At 32.8% G+C, this 25,884-nt stretch overlaps 1 protein-coding gene across 1 annotated transcript in view; it reads left to right on the top strand.

Annotated features, from left to right (window-relative positions):
* Positions 1 to 25,884, top strand: part of LOC118199247 (guanylate cyclase 32E-like) — an 876,682-nt gene that overhangs the window by 521,240 nt on the left and 329,558 nt on the right. The window contains exon 5 of the mRNA XM_085815399.1: positions 2,069 to 2,204. Within this exon, the coding sequence (XP_085671525.1) occupies positions 2,069 to 2,204 (136 nt within the window). The remainder of the gene's footprint in view (positions 1 to 2,068; positions 2,205 to 25,884) is intronic.

The raw sequence follows: 25,884 nt of genomic DNA, 5'->3' as shown, positions 1-25,884 counted from the left end.
GTAAATGTTGTCACATTTAAGACACAATAACACGCGGAATAAATACTAATTCAGAAGTCAAACAACAAAAATCAGCGTTATATTTTCAAAATTTTCACAGGACTAGTTTCGATGCTTTTGCCGAACCACCATCCTCAGCTGCAAAACTGCAAATGAAAAAGATAGGAAATAATGATTAGGTAAGATAAGAAAGCCTGGACAAGAATAAGCAAGTGGCGCCATTTGTTGGTGAAACCAGAACTAAAACATAATTTCTTTAAAGGCCGAAGGCAAAGATGGATTGGAATTAGGATCGTTAACTAGAACAGAAATAATTTTTTGAATGTGAAATACCTCTAGAATATCCAGTTCTCCAATGGAAGATGTTTTTTGAATAATTTTGGCAGCAGAACATTGAAAGTGTGATTTTCGGACCAACAATGTTGAGCAACAGAAGACTTCTGTGTTTCCTTTTTTCTAACATATGCCTCATATTACTTGACGCGAAACTTTAAGGCTCTCCTAGTTTGGCCAATGTAAATCAAACCACACTGGCAATGAATCCTATAAATACCCCAAGAATTCATATCCGGAATGGGGTCCTTGAGTATGGAACTCGGAATTTTATTGATGAGAAAATAAACAACCCAAAAGTTAAATTTCTGCAAAATATGTGCAACTTTATAGCTAATTGATGGAAAGAAGGAAATGACAACAGAATTTTTATAATCTAAAATAATAAAATGGCAGAAAATAAATAAAAAAAATTTTGAAAATATAACGCTGATTTTTGTTGTTTGACTTCCGATTTAGTTGTAACATTTGCTGTTAAGTTCAGTTTAGCGAGATTTTAACATCTGCATCTTATAAGCGAAACATACGCGGAAATAAATTTCAAATATCTAAATGAAAACATTTGACTTTTCATCTTCGTTAACACATGTGTTATTTTTACAAATGCGCATACTGCACATAGCATGTAAAATATTTCATAAAATTTAAAGATTATATTCGGTTTACGTATCATCGCAACCACCTTAGTAAAAATTGCCAAAGTTTCAGTATACAACCAAATTCTGGTAACCACGCGCATAACAATTATTTTGGCAACCAAGTTCAAGACAAATATTCAGTTTCCAAAGTCGTCATTTTCCTATGTGTTCTTTTTGTAGTATTCCAAGTTCGGCGTTTTTTATAGATAATTTATTACTCTTTGTCTTAAACACGATCTTAAAATTTGTGCTTATAGGGTTTTCCTGTAATAGAAAAGGACAGGTGAAATTTCTGCAGGAATGTATTATTTTGCCGGGAAATCGCTATAGGAACAGTGCTTCGAATTGTTTTTCGGAGCGATTCCTACGAAAAATTTCTACCTCAAAGAAAAACTCGTTTGTAACTAGGTTTACTGATTGTTTTTTGAAATACATATATAGTTGAAACCTAGAGTATATATATAATAATATGTGTGTATTAACATATAATGTTTTAACAGTAACTGTAATTGTTCTCTTGCTCCCATAAAATTCGCCGAACTGCACCAAGGTGATTGTGATAACACGTACCTTATTTTCTATGTTTTATGACGCAAGGTAAACACACATCCTTTTCCATTCCTTAATCATTTTGGTTTTCTCCGCCTAAATTTACCCATGACTGTGTGAGTTCAGGCATGTTGTTTAAATGCCATTATTACAGAACATTTCTTCAAAGTATTGCTCTAGAAACTCCACAATGATATCTAAAATGCAAATTTTGGTTGTATAGGTTCTTTTTTTTATTGTTGTCATGAGTTTTCTAAATTTACTTATATTTGCTTTCTTACAGAAGCGTTAACAGCTGTTTGCTGAAATTTAAAATTTAAATAAACATCTAACGCGAACTTCTGCTTCTACTTCTTACAGTTTTCCAGTAGTTTCCAGCAGCCTCTTACGGGACGATTGTTACAAAACTTCGTTATAATAAACATGTTTTTCACTTCTCGGAATAAGAATGAATGAAAGACTGACGATGCGTTTTTATTTCCTTTGCCAAATATAATTTCTGCCATTTATCTGCTTGTTTACCGACAGTTTTTCTTTCCTGCATTTAGGTACCTGCAGAAGGAGCTTATCTCTATGATGCCGTTTACGTGTATGCCCGAGCCCTAAATGAATGCTTGTTGCATGGTGAAGATCCTTTTGATGGTCGACAGATGATGAAATATATTACTGGAAGAACATATTTTAGTAAGTATATAATTGTAAAAGGGATTATTTGCTTAGAGAATTTATTTAACACTTTTTTTGGGGGGGGGGGGGTGTAGGTGTTTTTTTTTTTTTTTTTTTTTTTTTTTTTTGTGTGTGTGTGTGTGTGTCTGTGTGTGCATGTGTGTGTGTGTTTGTGTGTATAAAAATAAAAATTATAAATCTGTTATTAACAGTATCATTTTTAGAATTACAGTACAGTTCGTAGATTTATTTTGGATAAAACGGTTTTTACTTGTTTTCCTCTATACTATTATATATATTTCTACTTATTATCCTATCCATTTTCGTATGTCTTCTTCTTATAATTATATGCGATGGAAATATGAGATGTAATCAATTTCTTAAAAGACTATCAGAGGCCAGACGGTAAATTCACTGAACGAGCCAATTTCAAATCCCGTTTAAGGGGCTGACTGCATAGAAGCTGTCGTGATTTTTACGGTTTATTGCATTACACGGTTGTTATTTCCACCCAGAAATCTTTCAGAGTGGGAGTCGCTGTTTCATATTCTCTTCCAAAGAAACTACTCCCTAATTCCACTGTATTTCATTTCTTTAATAGATGTAAGTCAACTGACGTTAATGAACTTGAGCATTGGGAAAAGCATAACTTTATTTGTCTGATGACCTTGGTAAATTCGAGGCAATCTTTCTTAAAATATCCTCCACGAAGGCATCCTTTCATTTCGGCTGTTATTCTTCTCGTGCTTTAATCTAAGTAATTACTTACAGCAATCTGAATGATCACTAGCGGCCAAGTGGTAAAGTCGCTGAAAACTGATGGTTCAACGCAGAAGTCAAACGCCGTCCAATGTACTTGCTGCGTTGGATCTTTAATACATTTTTATATGTGTACTTTGAACACGAGCTAGTGTCTCTAAAAATGTCCTCCATGAAGGTAACTGTTCAATCTGATAGAATGTCATCAAGTTCTCTGCCATAATTTAAATAATCCTGTTTTGTTTTAAATATAATCTGCATTATATTTTACTGTTTTATTGTAAAATTTACTGTTTTATTGGGCTTACGCTTGTTTATTTCAAATATTTTGGATGTGTATTTCGGAATGCCGATATTTTGGACGGATCGTTATCGTTTTACACTATCTAGTTTATACACACCGGGGTCGTATACACTGGCTTAGTAGTTTTTGCTCGGGGCAGAAAGCCCGATTCCTACTATCAGAAGAGGCAACCTGTGCTATCCCTTCGGCCACTCGTGTGGGGCTACGATAACTGGTCCCTGATCGATTCCGCTTCCTGCGTTTCGCGTTGAGCTCTGCTAGCCCACGACTACTGCCTAAAAATGAGTGAATCAAATGTGTAGGTCGTTTAGTACGCTCCTTAAGTAACACACCGAAACCTTATACATTTATTGTATGTTTAATAATTAGTAATTTACTATAAGCTTATACATTTATTATTAAGCTTAATAATCTGAAGATTATCTTAAACATCTGCGGGCTTGTTTAGATACTTTCTCCTCCCCAAGTGTAAATCTTCAGTTATCTTATTTTTGTTTACAAAATATTCGCATTAAATAATAATTCGAAGATGGAGAAAAAATGAATATTTCGAGACTGCGTCTAAAAGAATTCTTCAGAAATATTTATCTTAATTACTAAATATGCTTGCTACGGAAGACTTTGAAAAACAAAAGGGAGCGGAAGAGGTTTTGGTTTATTTAATTACAGCAAAGCACACGAGGGCTATCTGCCTAAGGGAAGGGATGCCTTCGTTTAGGACTTTTTAAGGGAAACTGGCTCGTATACACGTTACACATGGGGAAAACCACGAAAACGCCCATGCAACCTCGGTCCGAACTACCAGTGTTCAGCGACGTTACCGCTCGGTTGTGGGCGGGAGCGAAAGAGAAAAACGTTCTACAAGAAACAAAATCCCTTCTTCTAACTGCATGAATTTCTTATTTATAAACAAATGGAGCATTGAATGAAAGGCTGGCTCTTGACAACTTCACTACGGAGGATCACTCAGCAAAAATCTACTATAGTTTGGATAAATTATTTAAAAATAATTTATATAATTACTGATAGTTACTTATTTTATCACAAAATGATAGAAATGTGTCACGTATGGTGCATCTCAGCAGCCATGTGTGACCTTAAAGTGTTGGACATAATTTATTATTAGTACTGTCCAAAAGTTTCCTATTTTTATTTCTGATACTAACTCTCGTGTAGCTTTTACTTTTTTTCCTTTTATAACTTCTATGCGGATAATCCGAGGCAAGAATATATGTGATTTTTGTCAATCCCCTCGTCTTATAAGCGCAAAATTTAACACTCCCTGTGGTGTACCCTAGACAGGCTGTTCATGAGACGGTTAAACTGCGAATGTGCTCGGCCATTGCTGACGAATATTTAAATTAGCAAGTGTCGAGCCACTGCATACAAAATAACAGCATTTAAAAAAATAATTACGCTTTGGAAAACCAGAAACCTCATGTTACTAACATTATCAGTTGCCGAGGTTCAGTCCCACGATGAACTACCCTAGCTTCGAAGTTTTAGCCAGTAGGCCATTGATGTTAATTACTGATTAAATAGCATACATAACTTATTAGGTCTTATCGGGTATTTATCATTATACACACGAGGAAGAATTTTAAAATTCTAACTATCGTTTTAAAAATGAGGTAGAAGATTTATTTATGGAATGCTAAGGTAATCGTAAGAACCGACAAGGTCGTGATTCTAAATTTAGCATTTATATTAATTAATTTACAGTTGCGGGTTTTTATAGTGTATTTAATTTACAGATAAATACTGCTGCCTATCAGTTTTGAGTTAGGAAATGTGTGACTACGTTAAGATAAGGCACTGAAATAGTTTAGCGTGTTCTGTGCTCTAATAATATGAAAAATTCAGGTAGAATTAGAGCTTTCAATAACCTAACTTCATCTTGAAACTCTAAACTTTAATTACATTCACTGTAGAACATAAATCACTTATTTCTTTTCGAACTTTCTTTTATTCCCTTCTCAGTTTGTTCTTTTCGCATCTAGTAAAGTTTCATAAATAAAATAGGAATGTTTGCGTATCAGAAGAGAAGATGTTTCTGTTCACGTTTCAGAAAGAGGAAAATAGTCTCTAAAGAGCCTGAATTGCATTTGTTCAGAACCTTATCTTAAAAGCGTATACATTCCATTCCTTTTCAAGTTGCAACTGTCTCAGCCTCGCTGCTCTGAAGTATCAGAGTTTTTTATTCATTATTGAAATTTTTCTACATCGAATTTTCGCGGCCTTTTGCGGAACTTGGAAAGCTATGCAAAAATCCTATTTTCGGATTCTAAAACAGGGTTAAAAAAAGAAGCATTTTACTCTCAAGTTCTTATAAGGGACACTTTTGTAATTTTATTAACCCCTTAACTGCCGCGGAAAACGTACAAGATTCATTTCCCAGTGCCACGGTTTTTCACACAGGCGCGAGCAGTTATGCGTTGTATTAGGGGGTAAATAAGTGCAAGTTTTACTTTCTAAAAACTGTTTACTTTCACAAAATAAAGAATAAAAGAAAAAAATGAATGCACAAAATTTGAGTAAAAGTATAATAAAAAGATGTAAGTATAATAAAAATCAGGGTTTTATAATAAAAAAAGTCCCTAAATGGAGTTTCGATCAATTCATTTTTAGACCAGTAAAGTCTAATATCAGGTTTCAGTGTTATACCTTGGGAAATCAAGTATGCCTAAAAAAACATATTTCTTCTGAACTGGTTGAATGCCACCATTTTGTTCTTGATTTTTTGTTTGCAAGGTGTTAGTTCATATATTCGTCTACAAAACGGTTAGTTTCAGTAACAGTATGAAGCACGAGCAGTTCAAAAAATAATTCAAAAAAGATAAATGGGTTTGAAACATCCGTTATATCTTTCTTTATTCCTGGAACCTACTACAAAAAGTAAACGAAAATGGAGGACACAGGTAAAAAAAAAAAAAAAAAAAAAAAATCGCATATTTTGTCAAGGTCATTGTGGTGTTGCATTCCAAAGCTTTGCGAAAAATTTTAGGTGTAGCAGCGCAAAGCAAATGATAGCAGTTTGGAAGGACGTATATATACGCCTTGGGCAGTTAACGTATCGGCTGAGCAAGGCGTATATATACGCCCGCGGCAGTTAAGGGGTTAAAGAACTTAATTTTAAAAAACCTATTAACTGCATATTCTGTAATAAAAGACTGAAATACGTCAAACTTTATTTTACGATGACATTCAGACAATAATACTTGCCCAAAATTTAGTTATGACAACAACTAAAGATGCTATCAAACTAACAAAAAGTGATTCAGTTAGAAACGAAACACAGCGATGCATAATTTTAAATTGAGTTAATTTGGCGCATATTTAGCAATAAAAGGTTGTTGTTTTTTATGTTTTTATGGAGACGCAAAAAAGGTTGTATGTGAAATTTTCCGTTTAACCAAGATGTTAAATGATCGGTAATCATATTACCGTCAACTAATAAACCTCATTTCATGTTTAGAACAGATTCTGCTCTTAAGTTTAATTTTGCTGACACCTTTGAAAAGTTTTTAAGTTATGTACAACAGCAAAACTTTCTATTAACGATCTTCGATTTTTTAATTCTTAAAAGTGCAAAACTTTATTTAGGGATATATTATTCTCAAAGCAATCAGATTTTTGTAAACTTGTCATAACATACTTGAAAACATTTATCCATTGTGTGAACAAAATTCATAATAATACGTTTGAGCAAATAATGAATTATGAATTTACAATATTACGATAATAAGTTATGAATTCATAATATGATGATGAATTATGAATTCATAATATTATGCAAATAATTAATTCATAATATTATGACTATTCTTATGAAAGTTCGCAATAATAAGGCAAAATAAATTTAATCGTCGCAGCGTGAAGAAGTGGATAAATTTTTTATATATAAATAGATACACAACTCATTATTTTAAGCGCGTAGCGCGACTTGTATAAAAACTATTAAGTTGACATTATAAAAGTGTTGAAAACGCTAAGTAGCTCTGATAAATGTAAGTACAGATCATGTGACTGCTACCAATGTATATTCAACTGGATGTGGAAGATAAATATAGTACTTCTAATACTTAGGTGAAATGAACGAACCAGTTATACTTGAAACTGATCTTGTATCATAAATTATAATACGACGTTTAGCTTAAGAGAGCTCTTCCTGACGCATGCGCCGTTCGCGTTTATCCGCGAGGTGATGACGTATCTGTTTAAATTATGTATGTATGCATGTAAGTTAATCTCTGTTATTAAAAATTTTCATTGATGTTACAATCTGTTTAGGTCCATCTATTTCTTCAATGGTTATGGGTCCAGGAACGTTTCGACTATGCCTAAGTATCAAAATAGTTTCATTAAAATAAACATTTGAAGTTTTCGAGCATTGAACTCGTAAACCTAATCCCTGTGCAAGAACTGTTAAAGAGTAAGAACTGATCAGCGTTCAATTAAGCCTATTTTTATATCGCTCTTTCTTGTTTTTTGGCTGTGAGAGACTATATTGCATTATGTTGCGTTTGACTACTATAGAAAAGCTCGGAAAAGATAATTTTGACAGTTGGAAATTACAAATAGAAGCAGTATTGATTAAAAAGGACCATTGGGATTATGTAACCGGTAAAGAGCTAAAACCTGCTGAAGGAACCGAAGACGAAAAGAAATGGCTCCAAGCTGATCCAAAAGCTCTCGCAGATATAATTCTTGTTATTAATCCTAGTGAACTGTGTTATATAAAGCATTGTGTGACATCAAATGCTGTGTGGAATAAACTCAAAGCCGTATATCAATGGAAAGGACCTGCGAAGAAGGCTACATTATTAAAACAGCTTTTATTTAGAAAAATGGCGGAAAGCGGAACGATGTCTGAAGATTTGAACAATTTCTTCGAAATAGTTTATAAGCTTAAACAAATGGAAATTGACATACCTGATGATTTATTATCGATTCTTCTGCTCTATAGTATTCCAGAAAACTTTGAAAGATCAGTTACCTAGTCCCGAATCTTTGAAAATCAAAATGATAGAAGAATGGGAAGCAAGAAAAGGGAAAACGTCTCAACATTCACAGAATGCATACTATACTGAAAATAAAAGACGAAATCAAGAACAGAAGAAAAATGAAAAATGGAAGGTAAATTCAAACAAAACATTTCCTGCTGAAGGAAATTTTCGAAACTTGAAGTGTAATTATTGTTCGAACTTAGGCACAAGGCATCTGAATGCAGAAAGAAAATAGCTGATAGAAATTATGCGCAATCAAATAAAGGAAATCAAGGTTCTATGATGGCTTCTAATTATGAAGAGCAGATTCGTTTAGCAGTAAACAATGCTTATCAGAACACCTCCTCATATTCCAAGACAATAATGAAGCTTGCCTAAATCTTTGACATGAAATTCTTTAGAAAGGTAATCTTTAAGTTCAGCATATAAATCACAACTATTTGTTGCTATTATTAAGTCATCCACATATAAAATTAGAATCAAATCAACCTGAGATGTTTTCAGCCTGTAAACATACTTATCTGATTGTAATCCGAAATTTTTGAGTTTTTTGTCTAATTTTTTATACCACTGACGTCCACTTTGTTTCAAACCATAAAGAGACTTTTGCAAGGCATAATCAGGATTATCTTGGTCTTCAAAACCTTTAGCTTGTTCCATGAAAATTTGTTCTTCTAAATCTCCGTTAACATAAGCCATTACAAAATCTAGTTGATATAAAATAAGGCCTGGTTCGCGTTATTTTGTTACTTTCATAGACGACAAATCGCATTATTTCGTAGTCAGTTTTCTTAAAACTAAAGACGAGGTGAAAAATGCATTCATTAAATACAAAGCTGCGTTGAAAATCATCTAGGGAAGAAAATAAAAATCCTTCGGACTGATAATGGACCAATGTAGCACCAAAAGTAATCTTCCCCAATCCTTTTTGGCTGAAGCTTTCCTTTCCTTTTTCCACTATTGACCTTGAATTGTTCTGTTAATATACGTAATCGTTGGCCCGAATCGAAGCCTGGGAGTACACAAAACAACATAGAGTTATTTTTTGGCATCAAGCCAACTGTGTCTCACTTTAAAGTATTCGGACAGAAATGTTTCGTTCTTAATAAAAGGCCTAAAGGGAAATTTGATCCTCGATCAGAAGAACGTATCTTTGTAGGATACTCAAATGAATCGAAAGCATATAAGCTGTGGAATAAAAATTTCAGAAAAATCGTTATAAGCCAAGATGTTAGATTCATTCATGAATTTGAAAACTGTACTAATTATGATAAAGATTTAAAAGTTTTATTTCTCGAAAATATTCCTGATGAAAATAAGGAAGAACCTTTGAATGTAAAGCAAATATCGGCTGATGAATTAACAGAAGACTTCTCAAATATGGCAGAAGCATCTGCTGAATCATCTGATAATGAAGATTCTGATTCTGAAGCAATACCTGAAATGCAGTTAAAAGGGGGCCAGGCCGTCCAAAGAAAATCAAGACTGGGAAGCCAGGAAGACCGACAAAGGAGTACCGCAATATGAACTTAAAAGAGGAAGAAGCACAACTTGCTGAAGAAGATACAAATCCGACATTAGAAGAAGCATTAAATGGAAGTTTTGCTGAAGAATGGCATAAGGCTATGCAAAGTGAGTATGAAGCAATTTTTAAAAATGGTGCATGGAAATTAGTAAAGTGACCACAGAACAAAAAGGTAATAGGATGTCGCTGGGTTCTTAGAGCGAAATGCAATGCAGATGGAACAGTTCAAAAGCGAAAAGCTCGATTGGTTGCTAGAGGATTTGCACAGGAACCTGAAATTGATTTTAATGAAACCTTTGCTCCAGTAGCCAGAGAAAGCTCTATAAAAACTGTGATGGCATACAGTGCTAAACAAGACCTTATTTTATATCAACTAGATTTTGTAATGACTTATGTTAACGGAGATTTAGAGGAACAAATTTTCATGGAACAAGCTAAAGGTTTTTAAGACCAAGATAATCCTGATTATGCCTTGCAAAAGTCTCTTTATGGTTTGAAACAAAGTGGACGTCAGTGGTATAAAAAATTAGACAAAAAACTCAAAAACTTCGGATTACAATCAGATAAGTATGTTTACAGGATGAAAACATCTCAGGTTGAGTTGATTCTAATTTTATATGTGGATGACTTAATGATAGCAACAAATAGCTGTGATTTATATGCTGAACTTAAAGATTACCTTTCTAAAGAATTTCATGTCAAAGATTTAGGCAAGCTTCATTATTGTCTTGGAATAGAATTTAGTCAAGATGTAAATAATAGTTTATCTCAGCAGAAATATGTTGATAATATTCTACGAAGGTTTAATATGCAAGATGCAAAACCAGTAGCAGATCCTTTAGATCCTAGTGTAAAATTAAGTAAAGAAATGTGTCCTTCTGAAACTGAAAAGGAAGAAATGAACAATGTACCTTATCGCTGTCTAATTAGTTCGCTTTGTGTTTTTCTTTGTTTACTTGGCCGGATATTACATACGCCGTCAGTCACCTGAGCCAATTTAATAACAATCATGGAAAATTACACTGCAAAGCGCGTTCTTCGATACTTAAAAGGAACTAAAAATTATTGTTTAAAATTTCGAAAAACTGGAAAAGCACTCATTGGATATACCGATGCCGACTGGGCGCCTGATGTTAATACTAGAAAATCATATACAGGTTACCTATTCAAGCTTGCTGGAAATCCAATAACATGAGAATCACGAAAGCAACATACCATTGCGTTATCAAGTACTGAAGCAGAGTACATCATTCTTTCAGAAAGTGCTAAAGAAGCAGTTTATTTACGTCGTTTTCTTAAAGAATTAAATTTTACTGCTAATTATCCAACCATTATATATTGTGATAATCAAGATGCACAGAAGCTTATGAAAAATGCTCTTTGTCACGCACGCACTAAACACATAGATATTAGACATTTCATACGTGAAATTTATGAAAGAAATGAAATAGACGTTAAATATGTGCCAACAGAGAAAATGCCTGCTGATGTACTGACGGAAACATTGCCTGCTTCGAAACATTCTAAGTGCTGTAAATCAATTGGAATAACTGTAAATGATTAATGTTTATTTTTTCTCAGCCGCCAAACGTCGAAAGAGGGATTGTTGTATCATAAATTATAATACTACGTTTAGCTTAAGAGTCTCCTGACGCACGCGCCGTTCGCGTTTATCCGCGCGGTGATGATGTATCTGTTTAAATTAGGTATGTATGTATATGAATACCATTCTTACTTCTTCGCCTTTTCTCTGCTATACGAAACTATGTTTAAGTTAATCTCTGTCATTAAAAATGTTCATTGATGTTACAATCTGTTTAGGCCCATTTATTTCTTCAGATCTCTTAGGAAAACTTTCTCTTCTGAGCTCTAGCTGCATGAAACCGTTGTACTATCTCAGCAACAGTTTATTTTGTCTCATCTCTTGGAATGTATAGCGTCCTAAATTTATTTATACTCACAAATTTTTATAAATAAACTAGTTCAATACTGAGAAATTTAAAATCATCGTATCATCTCGCATTTTATTAAGGATGCCGATCATCGTTGTCCATAGCACATTAAATGGTCTCACTGGATTCATCAGGTTCTTTAATCAGATATACTTAACATTAAGCGGCCGAGCGGTAAAGTCGCTGAACACTGGTAGTTCGGTCCGAGGTTCGAATCCCGCGAACGGGCTGGCTGCATGGGCGTTTTCGTGGTTTTCCCCATGTGTAACGTGTATACGAGCCAGTTTCCCTTAGAAAGTCCTCCACGAAGGCATCCCTCCCCTTAGGCAGATAGCCCTCGAGGCTTTGCCATAATCACACACACACACACACACACACACATACTTAACATTAAAATTTTCTTTATTTCAAGACGTCAAATGCGCAGCACTGGACTTGAAAGTTCCAATTTTCTCTGCGCTTCTACAAACACTTCGCTTTTGATTTGCCACGTTTATCAGCAGAATTACGAGGGTGCAAGACGCGCTCCGTATAGCGATGACCATGAAGTTGTTGAGGTCCAGTTTAGTCGCGTTCGAGATCACTCTCTTGATATTTCCGACGTTTTTAGCCGGGACTTTGATTCGAAGTCTTATTTTCGATCAGATCGTTTCTTAAGACACAGCGTTTTTATTGGCATTGCTGTTACATTGTTTATTTCTGATACTATAAGAAAGCGAGCATCATGTCACGTAATTTATCATATAAGGAGGAAATGTAAAAATTATTAGAAGGTATATCAGTTGGCGAAGAATCTGTTGAAGGAAATGGGGATGGAAGTGATCACGAAGTTTTCATTTGCGTGATAGTGTTTCAGAAACTCATATAGATTCTGAAAACGAAAATGAGAGTGACATAAATTACTTTATTGGAAAAACAAAATATCAGGGGAAAAAAAGATGCAGTGTTTGCCCAGTGAAAGGCACAGGAAAACGGAAACGTGCTGCCCCGAATGTGAAATTTGTGTTTGCAATACATGACAACACTTTGTTCAGTGTGCTGTTAACATTTGTTGTTGCACTTTTTCTCTGTGTCTGTAGTACTGTAGTGCCAATAAAGAAAATAATGAATCTAGATAGACTAAAGATATACTATTTTTTCCTACGCTAATACATTTTTCTATTCCTTTAAAAAATTTCATTTCACAAAAACATTGGGAGAAATTAAAAATTTTAATCTGCATATTTTTTAAGTTGGATCATAAAACAAAAACAAACACACACAAAAAAAAAAAAAAAAAAAACACGAGCCGGATATTTTGGACCTTGTGCGCGCACTCTTATAACACAAAAGAACTAGCATGATTCCGTATTTAATCCCGATGATATTCATAAAGCCGCAATATCTGCAATATTTTCAGTTTATTCGAAAATATCTGTCTACGGTTCGGCTTATGCAACGCATCAGGGACTTTTCAAACGCTTTGTAGACGAATTCACGCGAGATTTACAAGGTGTTTATGCTTTTGTTAATATCTTACTTCTAAGGATTCCGAGGAACAATGCAGGATTTGGAAGCCTTATTTTCAAAACCACAAGAATATGGACTTTGCACAAATGTTTAAAAAGGAAACCTTTGATCAAACATCTTTTGATTTCTCCGGTTTTCACCTTAGTGAAAACGGAATCAAACTTCTTCCTGACAGATTCAAATGTCTTTTATATTTCCCTCAGCCAGCAACCCATACTCAGCTTCCCCAATTTTTAGCCATGTTTAATTTTTACAGGTATTTCATACATAAAGTAGCACACATTCCTTCGCCTTTCAGAAAACTGTTGTAACGATATATCAGCAAAACGAAATCTGATTCTCGTGTTCAGGATTCATCCTCACAGTTAAACTGAAATGAATATGCCGAACAAGCGTTCATTACTGAAAAAAATGCCGTTGCTCAGGCTACTCTTTTGAAATACCCTATTCAGGAAGTTCAGTAAGCGTCTGGGTAGATGCTTCAGATATTGTAAACGGCGACACTCTTATGCAAGTTTCTTAGAAAACATGGGAAACTCCAGCATTTTTCTCAATGAAATTAAATAAAAGTCAATAGAAATGGTCCGAATACAATAGGGAATTATATTAAATTTATTCTGTGAATAAGAAACTCCACCACGTGTTAGAGAGTACAAATGTTCAAATTTATATGGTTCAGAAACTTTTAATGTGCGCTTTTAAAAAGAACCACCATAAATATTCACCACAGCATTTACGCCATTTAGATTTTATTTCCCAGTATTCTACTGATATTAGGCATGTGCAAGGTTCTAAAAACGTCATTGTTAACGCTCTTTCGAAAATCGAAACTGTTTCCGCAACAAATGTTTTGATTAAATTTTTGGATTTTTCAGAAACTTTCAAAGCTCAGCTGTACAAACTATTATCTAAAACAATAATAGTATGAATTGCTTGTATTAACTTTAAAACAATTTTTGAAGCTGGGATTCAAGGCGTGTCAATATGATGGCAATGTTCTTTGTGACATCTCTCCAGACGTTCTTTGTCCTTCTGTCCCAAATTCCTTTTGCAGACTAATCTTTAATCATCTGCTTAAACCATCACGTCCGAATCACCATTATGGAATGGGGCCGATCTTCGTTGTCCATAGCACATTAAGTATTCTCATTGAATTCACCAAAAACTTCATCCAGACTTTATTAACATTATTTCTTTTTAAATTCAAATTTGAGACATAATTACGCATTAAAAATTCTTCTTTATCTCAAGAATTGAAATTCGCACCACCCGGCAGACGATCACTATTATCTAAATGGTTCTACAAAAATATATCCTAAATGTTGCGTATTTATCGGCAGCAACGTGGGCGCAAGACGAGCTTCTTATCACTATCACCACAATACCAGAGTACTTAATGCGTTTTAAAAATTGAAAAAAAAAAAAAAAAAAAAAAAAGAAAGAACGATATGGACACCACATGGCTTCCTTGTATGGCCTATTAAACAATAAAATTTTTTTTAAACTTCACATCTTTTAAGTTTGTATCCTCGAATTTCATTAGTGGTATATTTCTCATTCGGTAAATTCAATTCTCACTTCGCCATAAGATAAAAATACAGAAACCTCGAAACATCTTCAATAAAAACTGTAAAATACAAAAAAAGCCTGAAGTCCGAAATGCAGTTAAAAGTAGTTAAATTCTTTTTCCAATTAAAGTTATATCTTCTACGCCAAAATAACTTTCGGCCCCACTGGACAAAAAGACACTGAAGTTGGTGAACTAATGGACTTAATTCACTATTCCACAAAGAGTTTCATATGTAAACAAATGGAGCCCTTATTAGGCCTAACGCAAGTTACACTAATAAATTGGGGTTAATTTTACAACTATTGCATTCAGAGTAACTCTTAGAAACCTTAACCGGGATATAAGAACAAAACAGTACAATCACTTTCGAACAAAGAATGCACAATTTACCAATATATAAATTAAAAAAATAGAGTTCATTGAGCAAGGTAAGATGATGGTGATCTATGCTTAGTGAGCCGATTTCAACAAAAATTTGAGGTGCGCAGCTAGAGGTTATAGCAGTCTCATATACAAAATTTCAATATTTTACGGTGAAACATTATGAATTATGCGTGACACATAGATACATACCTACGTATAGACGTCTCAAAAAAATTCGCTCCTGAATTCGTATTAAATCCCTTTTACAATCTGATTTGGATAAGACAGCCCTTTATTCTGTCCGTACGTAGAGACATCACACACACACACACACACACACACACACACAAAAAAAAAAAAAAAAAAAAAAAAGTCATCTAAATGAATTATATGCCAGTCAAAATAGATATTTCTTTTTTTAATATTATACTCAAATTTTTCGCAATTTCAAAATTTTCTTTGCGTCTTAAGTATAAAAGATAGATTTTACATGCTTGGAAGACTATTACTTTTTCCTGTAAAAATGTCTTTACCCATTCTAAGGGACATCTGCTTGTTGTTCTTCCTCTTGCGCAGATAATCATGTGTAAAGATGTTGTGTGTATGAGCTCAGTAAAGCCTCTTTTGTTTGATTTCCTAATGAATGAATTGTATTCATTTTTACGCAACTATGCTCTCGTCATTGTTTAAATACAAAATGCTGTCTCTTATTTCTGAATTTCATGTCTTTCAGATGATTTCTCGTAGCGTTATGGCAAAACGAACAATTGTTGCTTACGTTTTGCACACCGGTGTATATAACAATGTTAGTACTTGATTCAGGGTGATTGAATCCTAGTGTATCATTTCTTTCCCGTTGCCTTTTCGGTAAATTAACTATGAGATGAATATCCTTCAAATGAAAAAGTGGCCATCAGTTGCTAAATGATTAAAACTAAAATACAGGAGTAGTTTGCCACGCAATCACTCATTCTTGAAACTCAAAAACAAACTGTATAATTTTAATCAAATTGGGTAGAGACGTATCCTATGGCGATAACTAGGGGCTTTGCCAAAACCTATGATCTCATCCCAACAGAATTATTTAGTAAAATTTTGAAAACGAGGGAAAGCCTTTATACTTTTGCCTATTTTCTGCTTAACTGAAGTGAAGTCTACATTAGCAAACATTTAAGGTACTAATTATATTACGCTTCTCTTGCTGAAATCGTAAATTGTACAAAAATTGCCACAGAGAGCAATATTTTTCTATTTTACTCATTTATGCTTTTGCTTGACATAGTTGTTAGTTTTATTTCACTTTCTTCATTCTTCTGCTTCCAAAGATATTCTTAGTTTTCGTATCTTCGATTGAATTAACTGGTTACTTAAGCCACTTTCTTAGATTGTTTTAACATTAAAAGGTTAGGAAAGAAAGTTTCTGTATTTAGGCTATTTGGAATCTGATGGAGCGCATGCATTTAACTGTACCGGAAATCATGCTGTTAATCCAAATAATTCCTAATGTTGAATTGTTTCTGAATCATATTTAATAATTTTTAGATATAAGCTAGAATAAGTTATTTATGTATTTTATCTTTCTCATTTTCTTGTTACTTCCTTGTACAAAGTGAAAACGAAGTAATGTAATCGCGAAAAATTTCGTGTATCATATTTCAAAGAAAATATCCATTTTGACCGCTATCGAATGCTATGTAACGATGCTTTTGCGTCATATCTATACGTAACGACATACTAAAGGACTCGTTTTCCACAAACGAATTATAAAACTGATTTAAAATGAATTCAGAAGAAATATTTTCGTGGCATCTGTACTTACGTATGTATGTGTGTATCTCGAATAACTCAAAAACGAATAGCCTCAGAACGTTGAAATTTTGCATGTGGGACTGTTATAACATGTAGATGTGCACCTCTCTTTTTGGTTGCAATCGGCCGCAAAAGTACATAAATATACGTATATATATATATATATATATATATATACACGTATATTTATGTACTTTTGTTATAACTACTACAGTATATATATATATATATATATATATCCACTCGGCTCAGTGAGCTCAGTTTCTTTATTCTTACATGTTTTCAAATTGTTCATTTTTTTGTTTTAAAAAAATTTTTGAATTATGTTGTTCTTATCTTCAGGTTAGGTTTGTTTAATTTCTTTTATACATCGTTTTAGGTTTATTATAGAATTTATTCTATAATATTTGAATAGAATATGTGGAAACGATTAGATGCTTCAGATCATATAATTTTTTTATTGCATTCTGAGTTATAAAATGAATTAGATGTAGCGCTGTGAAATGTGACTAGCTTCAAAGTATCGCTATGATAAACAAATACAGTGAATTTTATAAAGCTTATTTATTCTATTTTGGTTTATGCGCTGTCGACGAAGTAGATTTAATTCAGTAAGTTTAAATGACATGCAATAAAAATGCGTATAATTTAATATTCCGAACAAGAAAGTCATGCTGTGTACGTATCAGATAATTTTTTCTTAAGTCATTATACCTAGGCACGATTTTTAAGTTTTGATATAAGTCATTCTAACCTTTCAGGAATCACAAGCAATTCTCTCATTTGGCTTTGCATTGCAATTATTAGTACATCCAACTAATAAATAAAATGTCTCGGGTCCGTTTCTTGACCAAATTGCGATTACTTTTATGAAGACTTCAACTCGCAAAACCCCAATGATTTTACTGTGTTAACTAGAATGTAGTTAACGATACCTTGGTTTGGCCGTTAGAACCTCGCCTTTCCCTCAGTTAGGAAGATGTTACAGGAAATACAAAAAAATCAAATGCATTCCATCCGTAGTTTCTTGCGGCTGATGCACACGCACATTCAGCCTGTAAATGAAAGGTCTTATGTTCCCCAGCGATGGCACAGTTGATTTCTCGAGATTCTTATTGCCCCCCCCCCTCTTTTCACACATTTACAAACACTGAAATCAGAAATATGTCTCCGATAAAAAATCAACATATTTTTTATTTTTAAATTTTTTATTTTTATTATATTATTTTATTTGAGTGGTCATGCTTTTTCTTCGGGTTTTGATGTATGTTCTTACTGTTAAGCTGATAATGATCAATTTTGATTTAATTATTATATGTTGATTATTTAATTATTTTCGTAGCATACTGCGCGACTTCCTTAAATTTTTAATTTTAGTTTCGAAATCTCTAAACTCTTTTTTGTATTTATATACATATGTAAGATATAACAAAATACGATAGCTGCTTTAAGAATGATTGGCGACCTCAAAATTTACTATTCTAGATTTGGTGTTCTCCCCCTAAGTTCATTTGTTTTCCCACATTCGAGGGTCTTTCATTTTATATAGCAACCTAAAATTTACTAATCATAGCTTATCTCTACAATTGCGTGTACTTTGGTATAAATACCGCTGGTGAGTTAATCACGTCATTCTTCCCTTCCCTAACTGCTGCTCTGCGAACACCGCGCTACATGTACAAACGCTACATGTTCTCAAATGTGTACGTATTTCTATTAAAAAACAATTTACGTAGAAATTTATCATATTGTTGCGTGCGTACGGGTTCGTTATGAAATGAATGTACAAGTCCGATGAAAATTGAACAAAAATTTATTATTATCACAACAAAAATTCTTAAATTTTCTCAAATTATCATGCAGTATGACAATATCTCACAGTAGTTATCTTTTAACTACTCAAATGTCCAACAGAACGTAATTCAAAACAGCTAAAGAACGCTAATCCCCGAATTCGCTACAATCAACAAGAGCAGTTTTCTAAACAACAACAAACTAAGCAACTACTACAAACTGAGATGTTTTCCTCCTTTTATAAGATTTTAAAATCACGCGCTAGAATTTTCCAGTACTTTCTCGAAATCAAAAAGAGATATTTATTTATTTAATGCACGCGCTCTTGTATTTTCAATTTTCCGGCTTAGCTTTCTTTTAATATTCGTCACGCGCTGCACTGCGCGAGAAATAAAACCATTTAATATATAATTGAACTAACATTAGCTTTTTAAATACCAAATTCGTAACAATATTTAATAATGATTGAATTAATGTCTGCCAAACTAATTGGATATGTGTGAAAATAAAGATTCGTGATTTCTCGAAATCCTGTTTCATCATGACGTCTGCTATGCTTTTCTGGTGCTGTGTTTACTCTTTTTATTGAACAGAGGTGTTTTCGCTAAATTGTGACGTCGATCCCAAAAGAGAAATGTGAAAATAAGTATAGTGTGTGTGCGCGTAACATGTGATTAGTGAAATGTGTGCTGTCAGATATTCAAGATTGGTTCTTCAAATTGGTTAATAAGTGAAAAGTGATGATTTTACAAATTCTTTAGAAATTTCAGTGCGTGAATAGTGTGATGTAATTTCGAGTTTTGATATAATGTGAAATCTCAATGGTGTGTTCTATTATTATGTATGCAAACTAGATCTAAAACAAAAATGTTCATATGGGCATAGGAACGACATAAGCAGGGAACCAACGTCAAACTGACAGCAACAGGCAGTGGCTAAAATTAGTGGGGGTGCTGTTCCAAAAAAAAAAATAACCTTTGTTTTAAAATTATGCAAAAGGAAACAAACATGTATAAAAAGAAAATTTATTTGAAACTTCATGAAATCTTACAAGAAAAAAATTTAACATTTAATTACTTTAACCAAAATTATTACAGTTCAATCTTTGTCTAGTCATTTAAAAATGAAATCCATTCCTCTTGTTTTAATTTGCGCGAAAAGATCAATAATATTCTCCTTAATCTCTGGATGACAACTGAGGAAATTTTTTTTATTGAAAGCAATGCAAGCGCATTTAGTCTTTCCGAATTCCTAGTGTTTCTTAGAAAAGTTTACATTCTTTTCAATGTTGAAAAGCAGCGTTCTGCCTCTGATGTAGTCATGGGAACTCTCAAGAGAATTTTTATCAGTTTCGTAATTTCACTAAAAACATCATCTAGATTATTTTCGAAGATAAATTTCAGTAGCTCAATTAATTTGCAGTATTCATGGATATCAAACCTACAATAAAATACTTTTAGTTCAGTTTCAAGCTTTTCTTTTCCAATCATTGGATATGCTTCAGTGGTCAGTACTATTTCTTCTGTAGAATGTTCATTCCTGAAACTAAGCATTGCTTTTTAAACAATTTAGCAGCTCCTAAGTGTTTAGTGTAAGATTATCTGTGCATTATATCAATACACAGTATAAAGTCACATATTTCCTTAGCTTCTGCCATCAGTCTTTGAAAAAATTTTTACAGTACTTTGAGTTTCTTAATTCTAAAATAGCAGTTTTGAAAACTTTAAACACACTAATTTCTCTGGATTGCATTTAGTTGTATATTATTTCAGCATGAGGTATCTGATAAAAAAATCTCTAACCAAAACTTGAAATTATCATCATTTAGATATTTTTAAATTCCTGTTGCTTTTGCAATAGTTTGATCTGCATTTGATGTTGACTGAATTTCAGTAAGGCAATTTTTTAAAATTTGCAAATTTTCATGAACTCTGTTTATGGTCCGTATGCTGAAGTTTCACCTTGTGGAGGAATCACGTTTATGGTCCGTATGCTGAAGTTTCACCTTGTGGAGGAGTAAAAAGAAATCACGTTTTCAGCAACATGCCAGAATTTCGGCACTGCAAGAGCGACAGTGCTCTTCTCGCTACCCAGCTCGCGTGCTGCTTTCTGTTGTAGTCATGTGCGCATGCGCACATGACTACAACAGAACAGCCCAACACCACGTTGCTGGAACTGTTAAGCGCGCAGTTTCAAACAAAGACTTTCGTACCTTTTTCACAAAGTGGGGGATAGCTAATGACATTAAGCTTAAGGATTATGTATTGTAGAAGTATAAAGAAAGAATTAAAGACTAAAGGGCACACTATATTAAATATTAAAAATAATAATAAGTGGAAATAGGGGGTGCTGCAGTTCCACAGTGCTTGTTACGAGACGCCACTGGCAACAGGCCATCCACATTATCGCTTATCAATAGCACTGCCGTATGACAAAGAGAGAAAGATTTTCACTAAATTTTGTTTTCTTAAAATATATACATAGGATCGACAGCACGAGTGGATTCCAGATTCGGTAGCATTGACAAAAGGATCATCAACGACATATAATCGATATTGCCATACCATAGATTAAGCTTATCGTTAGTAATGACGTACTGTGAAGAGGAAGTGAATTTCATTAAAATTTGTTTTCTTAAGTGATATGCATAAGATTGCCACCAATGAAAGACCAATACTGGCGCCAGGATAGGAAACTTTTTGATCTGCTGTGTCAGTGTTATGCTAGCAGAGAAGCCGTCGATACTACGCATTTTTCAACATTAAAATTTAGCCAAGTTCTCAAACGGTGAAAAATTCCAGTCAAAGGGTTGGATTTGATAGTCTCAGGGAAGAATGGTTTTGTTTGAGATTGGTAGACTTAAACTGCAACAAAATGCTCGAGATACAGAAAGCCTAAAAAGTAACTGAAATCACAGGGCTTAAAATAAAGTGCAGTGAAATGGAAAGAACCTTTTTTTATATATGTAGTAATTATAATAATGGTTAATGTATTATATATTTGTTAACTATAATGAGAATTAATTTTATGTTTAACTTTATAAAATATTGAAATTTAAAAAATATATATATTAGTTTAAGATTTTACACATTGGCTCAAATACATCACTTAAAAGGAAAAGAAAAATATTGGAAAGAAAATAATAGTGTGTAACTTGGTGGGAAATGTGGAAAGATGCAGTAAAGTTTAATAATCAATGGGTTTATTAAACTGTTGTATTTCCTACCTCTCTCGTACTCGTCTATAAACTTAAATTTATCAGATCCAGTAACAAGGTTTACTTACATTATTTGTTGAAGTGATACGTTTCGAAGTTTTCCTAAAACTGATATAATTGAGTGTATTTCCGTCAGCAACAATCTTTTAACTGAGGGTGCATACCTATGCATATTTTTTTTGCAACGAAAATAATTGTAAATTTACTAAATATAATTACAAAGACGTAAAAAGAAGCGGAGATACTTCAAAAGCGTAATTAATACAGAAATCTTTACATGCTGAGACCTCAAGTACTGGTTCCGAAACGAAATAATCCAATTACTTTGAGAAGTGCTTGAATGGTGTAAAAATATATTACTTATATTCCCTTGGTAAAATATGCATTATTTTATTCTCACATCCCCTTTATTGATATAGAAATTATTTTGTCTGTAAGTATTACTATTTATTATTTTATATTTGATACTTTTCTTTACGAAATTCAATAATAGTGCTTATATAGATCATTTTAATGCACCTAAATATTTCAGCTTTAGGAACTGCGGATGCATATATATGCATATAAACGAAAACATTTTCAAATTTATCTAGCATAATTACAAAGGCGTTAGAACAAAAGGAGGTACATTAAAAGCCTAATTAGTAAAAAAATCTTTACAGAATGAGAAGTCGAGGGCTATATCTGAGACGAAATAATCCAATTATTTTTTGAAGCGCTTGATGATGGAAACAAAAATTAACTATATTCGTTTGAAAAATAAGGCATGATTTTATCCTCACACCCTCTATATTGATACAGAAAATATTTTGTCTCTAACTACAACTATTTATATAATTTTATCTTTGGTAATTTTTCTATGAAAATATGGTAAATAACTAGAAAATTATTTTACTCTATCAGTTTAAATAGCTTAATAATTTTGCAACGCCTTTAAAACTTCTGTCTACTTACCAGATAATTAAAGTGTCAATTAAAGATTTTTAAAAGGAACACGTAATTTGCGATAATTAAAAGATTATATTACGAAGCTACTTAGAATCCGGAGCTACTTATATGGAAAAGAAGGGAAATTTACGTAGTCGCTATTAAAAGTTCGCTCAATTTATCAAATAATAAAAGTAGTAAAAGTATTGTTGAAATAAACTAAATACAATTACCTAAATAACCATAGTTAATTGCTTATATCTCGAAATGTGAAGCTGTTCAGGAGGTGTTAGTAGAAGCAAAATTCACTCAGACAGTTTTTCTATTGGATTTCATGAAAATGTTTGACAAAGCATGAGTGACATCTATCCTAAACGCAGTGACGTTCTCTCGCCAGAAAGTATAATTCATTTCTTTGCAGTACGTTCTATAATTTCCCCAAAATATCGCATAGTTTGGGATTTCGTATTTATCCTTATTTTAAATTAGTAGTATCTGCTTTTACGAAAGTTATAAAAGAAAGCTAGATTTTACTGATGCTGAAGCTAAAAAATCTCATAATTTAAGAAAAATGGCAAATTTCACATACAGACTTTAAAACAAGGGTGCTGATTTCATTACATGATTCCGTAACAGTGAGTTTGGGAGACACAATTTTAATAGTTAGTAAATTAACCAAATTTTATCTTACATATAAGTTACCTATTTATCTTCACCTATTTTGTTCTCAGATTTTCTAAAATTCTAGTAAAAGAATTTCAAGTTTCCTTAAAAATTTTGAAAGCATTTGCATCCTTCATGAGACGAAATTTCTATATTTTCATATCAATGCAATCAAAGTGAAATCTTTAAAAATGAAGTGAAAGTTCCTCTGAAACTGAAACGTATTATTTATAAACATGCCACACTATTTCCAGTATGTTACTGTACATATATTTCTAGCATACGAAGGAATTAACTAAAATACTTTTTAATACCGGCAAAAAATAATAAATGTTTTTTTTTTCCTTTTGATTAAATACTGCAAACCTTGCCCTTTATATGCGCAGTTTTGCATTTAAATAATATACTGAAATAATGTATTACTTATGCCTTAAAATTATTATTTCAAGAAAATATGTATATTTAGTTTTGTTCAAGATCTTCTGTGTAGACTATATAATAGCACTTCTCATAGAAAACGTTCAGAAATTCACCTAGAATTCGCCACCCCTTTATTATTATTATAATTGATTTATTGATTCTTTGTTACTGTAAATATATATTTCAAAAGGTAAGATCGTCTTAGGACTTCTGGTTCAAAGGTCAATACTATAAATTAATGATAACTAATTTAATGTTATTGCACTGGTATCATTGCATTAAACAGTATCTAAATTGAATTTGATCTTCTTAGCAGAAACCATGATATGAATTATTGCTCATTACTATATAAAAACTTTGAGTGGAAACTTTAACGGGGCAACGATATTTTGTACGAATTTGATAAACTAAAATACACGCTTATAAATATGTTTTGATTTTGATAGACAGATTTTGGCATATCTCCCTTGAAATAGACATAAGTTTCATATGCAGGCTTAAAAATAACCTATCATAATTAATTTCATTAAAAACTGACTTTAAAATTAACCCTTTAAAACGATTTATTTTTGAGTCATTATTTAGATTAAAATCTATATTTTTCTAAACAGATATATACATTTATGGCAGCAGATTTATAGTACTATTTATAGAAATAAAAATATCCATGAAAAAATTCTCTTTTTAAGGTATTTTGTTTGCATTTCATATGTGTTCTGTAAACATGACAACGGTCCGATCCTCAATGTTTTTTTCGCTCGTCACTGCAGTTCATGGATCACATTCCTTCAAACCAATTTTGAACAAGAGCTAGTCATACAATGATATTAGAGAGACATATGGAAGGATTCGGTAATAGATTATTCTGGAATTTTTGGGGGTACTTTTGTATTACATTGCAAAAGTAAAATGTTACAAAACCTCTTAAATAGGGTTTTCTGAGTAAAGGAAGGTTCATCTATTTAATGTTTCTTTGGCAATAGTAGAAGCAGATGTTACTTTTGTATAAAATAGATAAACATTCTAAACAGATGTAAAATTTTGTATTGCGTACTTTTAAGTTAGGCTTAAAGTTGAAGAATCTTAAGAACTGGTAAGCGACTAATCGCTTGAGTTCGTGATATAGAGACAACACGTAAGAAGGGTGAAATTACCCTTTATTATTCCAATAAAGTTTAACAAAACTTCGTCTTGGAATTTTACAATAAAGTCGCCACTCGGGCTTGAACTTAGGAAACTAAGAACTAAACTAATCTTAACTAAAACGATATAGCCCCTTAAAGCTGAATAACGGCGAAGCTATCAAGGGCCTAAAGTACGGCCGAGCGTAATAATAACTTATGAGAGAGTAGCTTAAAAAGGCGGGGGCGTGCTAGCCAGAATACCTGGTTCTCTCTGACGAAGACAGTAGAACTCCTGGCGGTTAAATACTTCTCCTCAATTTCTAAAAATACGTTCTGGCCGGAAGTTGTAAGTTGAAATTCAGGAAGACTGGAAAGGGACTTTAACTCAAAATTTAACGGTTGGGAAATTTAAGATAGTCCTTACACAGAAATTAACCTGGAAAGTTTCTTTTTGATCTGGGATCCTAATGGTTTCCCTGTGGATATTTATAGCTGTGACGTCAGATGAAATATTTTTATAGAATTACATATGCGTTTGTTTTTTTGGGAGAAATAATCCCCAGTATGTTTTTCTAAAGCATATAAGTTAATTCCCTGTTTATTACTTGAGTGAACCTTTAAAAGATCAATGTTTTTCAAATGGCAAGAAAATTTCTAACAGTTCTAGAGGCTCTTGAATATATGAATCCTTTTTCCATTGAAGAAATCGATGAGTCTGAAATAATAATTATTATCCCTGAATCTGATTACGTTAGG

The sequence above is a fragment of the Stegodyphus dumicola genome, chromosome 4 (assembly GCF_044657685.1).
Source record: "Stegodyphus dumicola isolate Sdum_Otavi_A_Nest chromosome 4, ASM4465768v1".
In the NCBI taxonomy this organism is placed as follows: Eukaryota; Metazoa; Arthropoda; class Arachnida; order Araneae; family Eresidae; genus Stegodyphus; species Stegodyphus dumicola.
The sequence above is the reverse complement of the archived record's forward strand: the minus strand, read 5'-3'. Positions and strand labels throughout refer to the sequence as shown.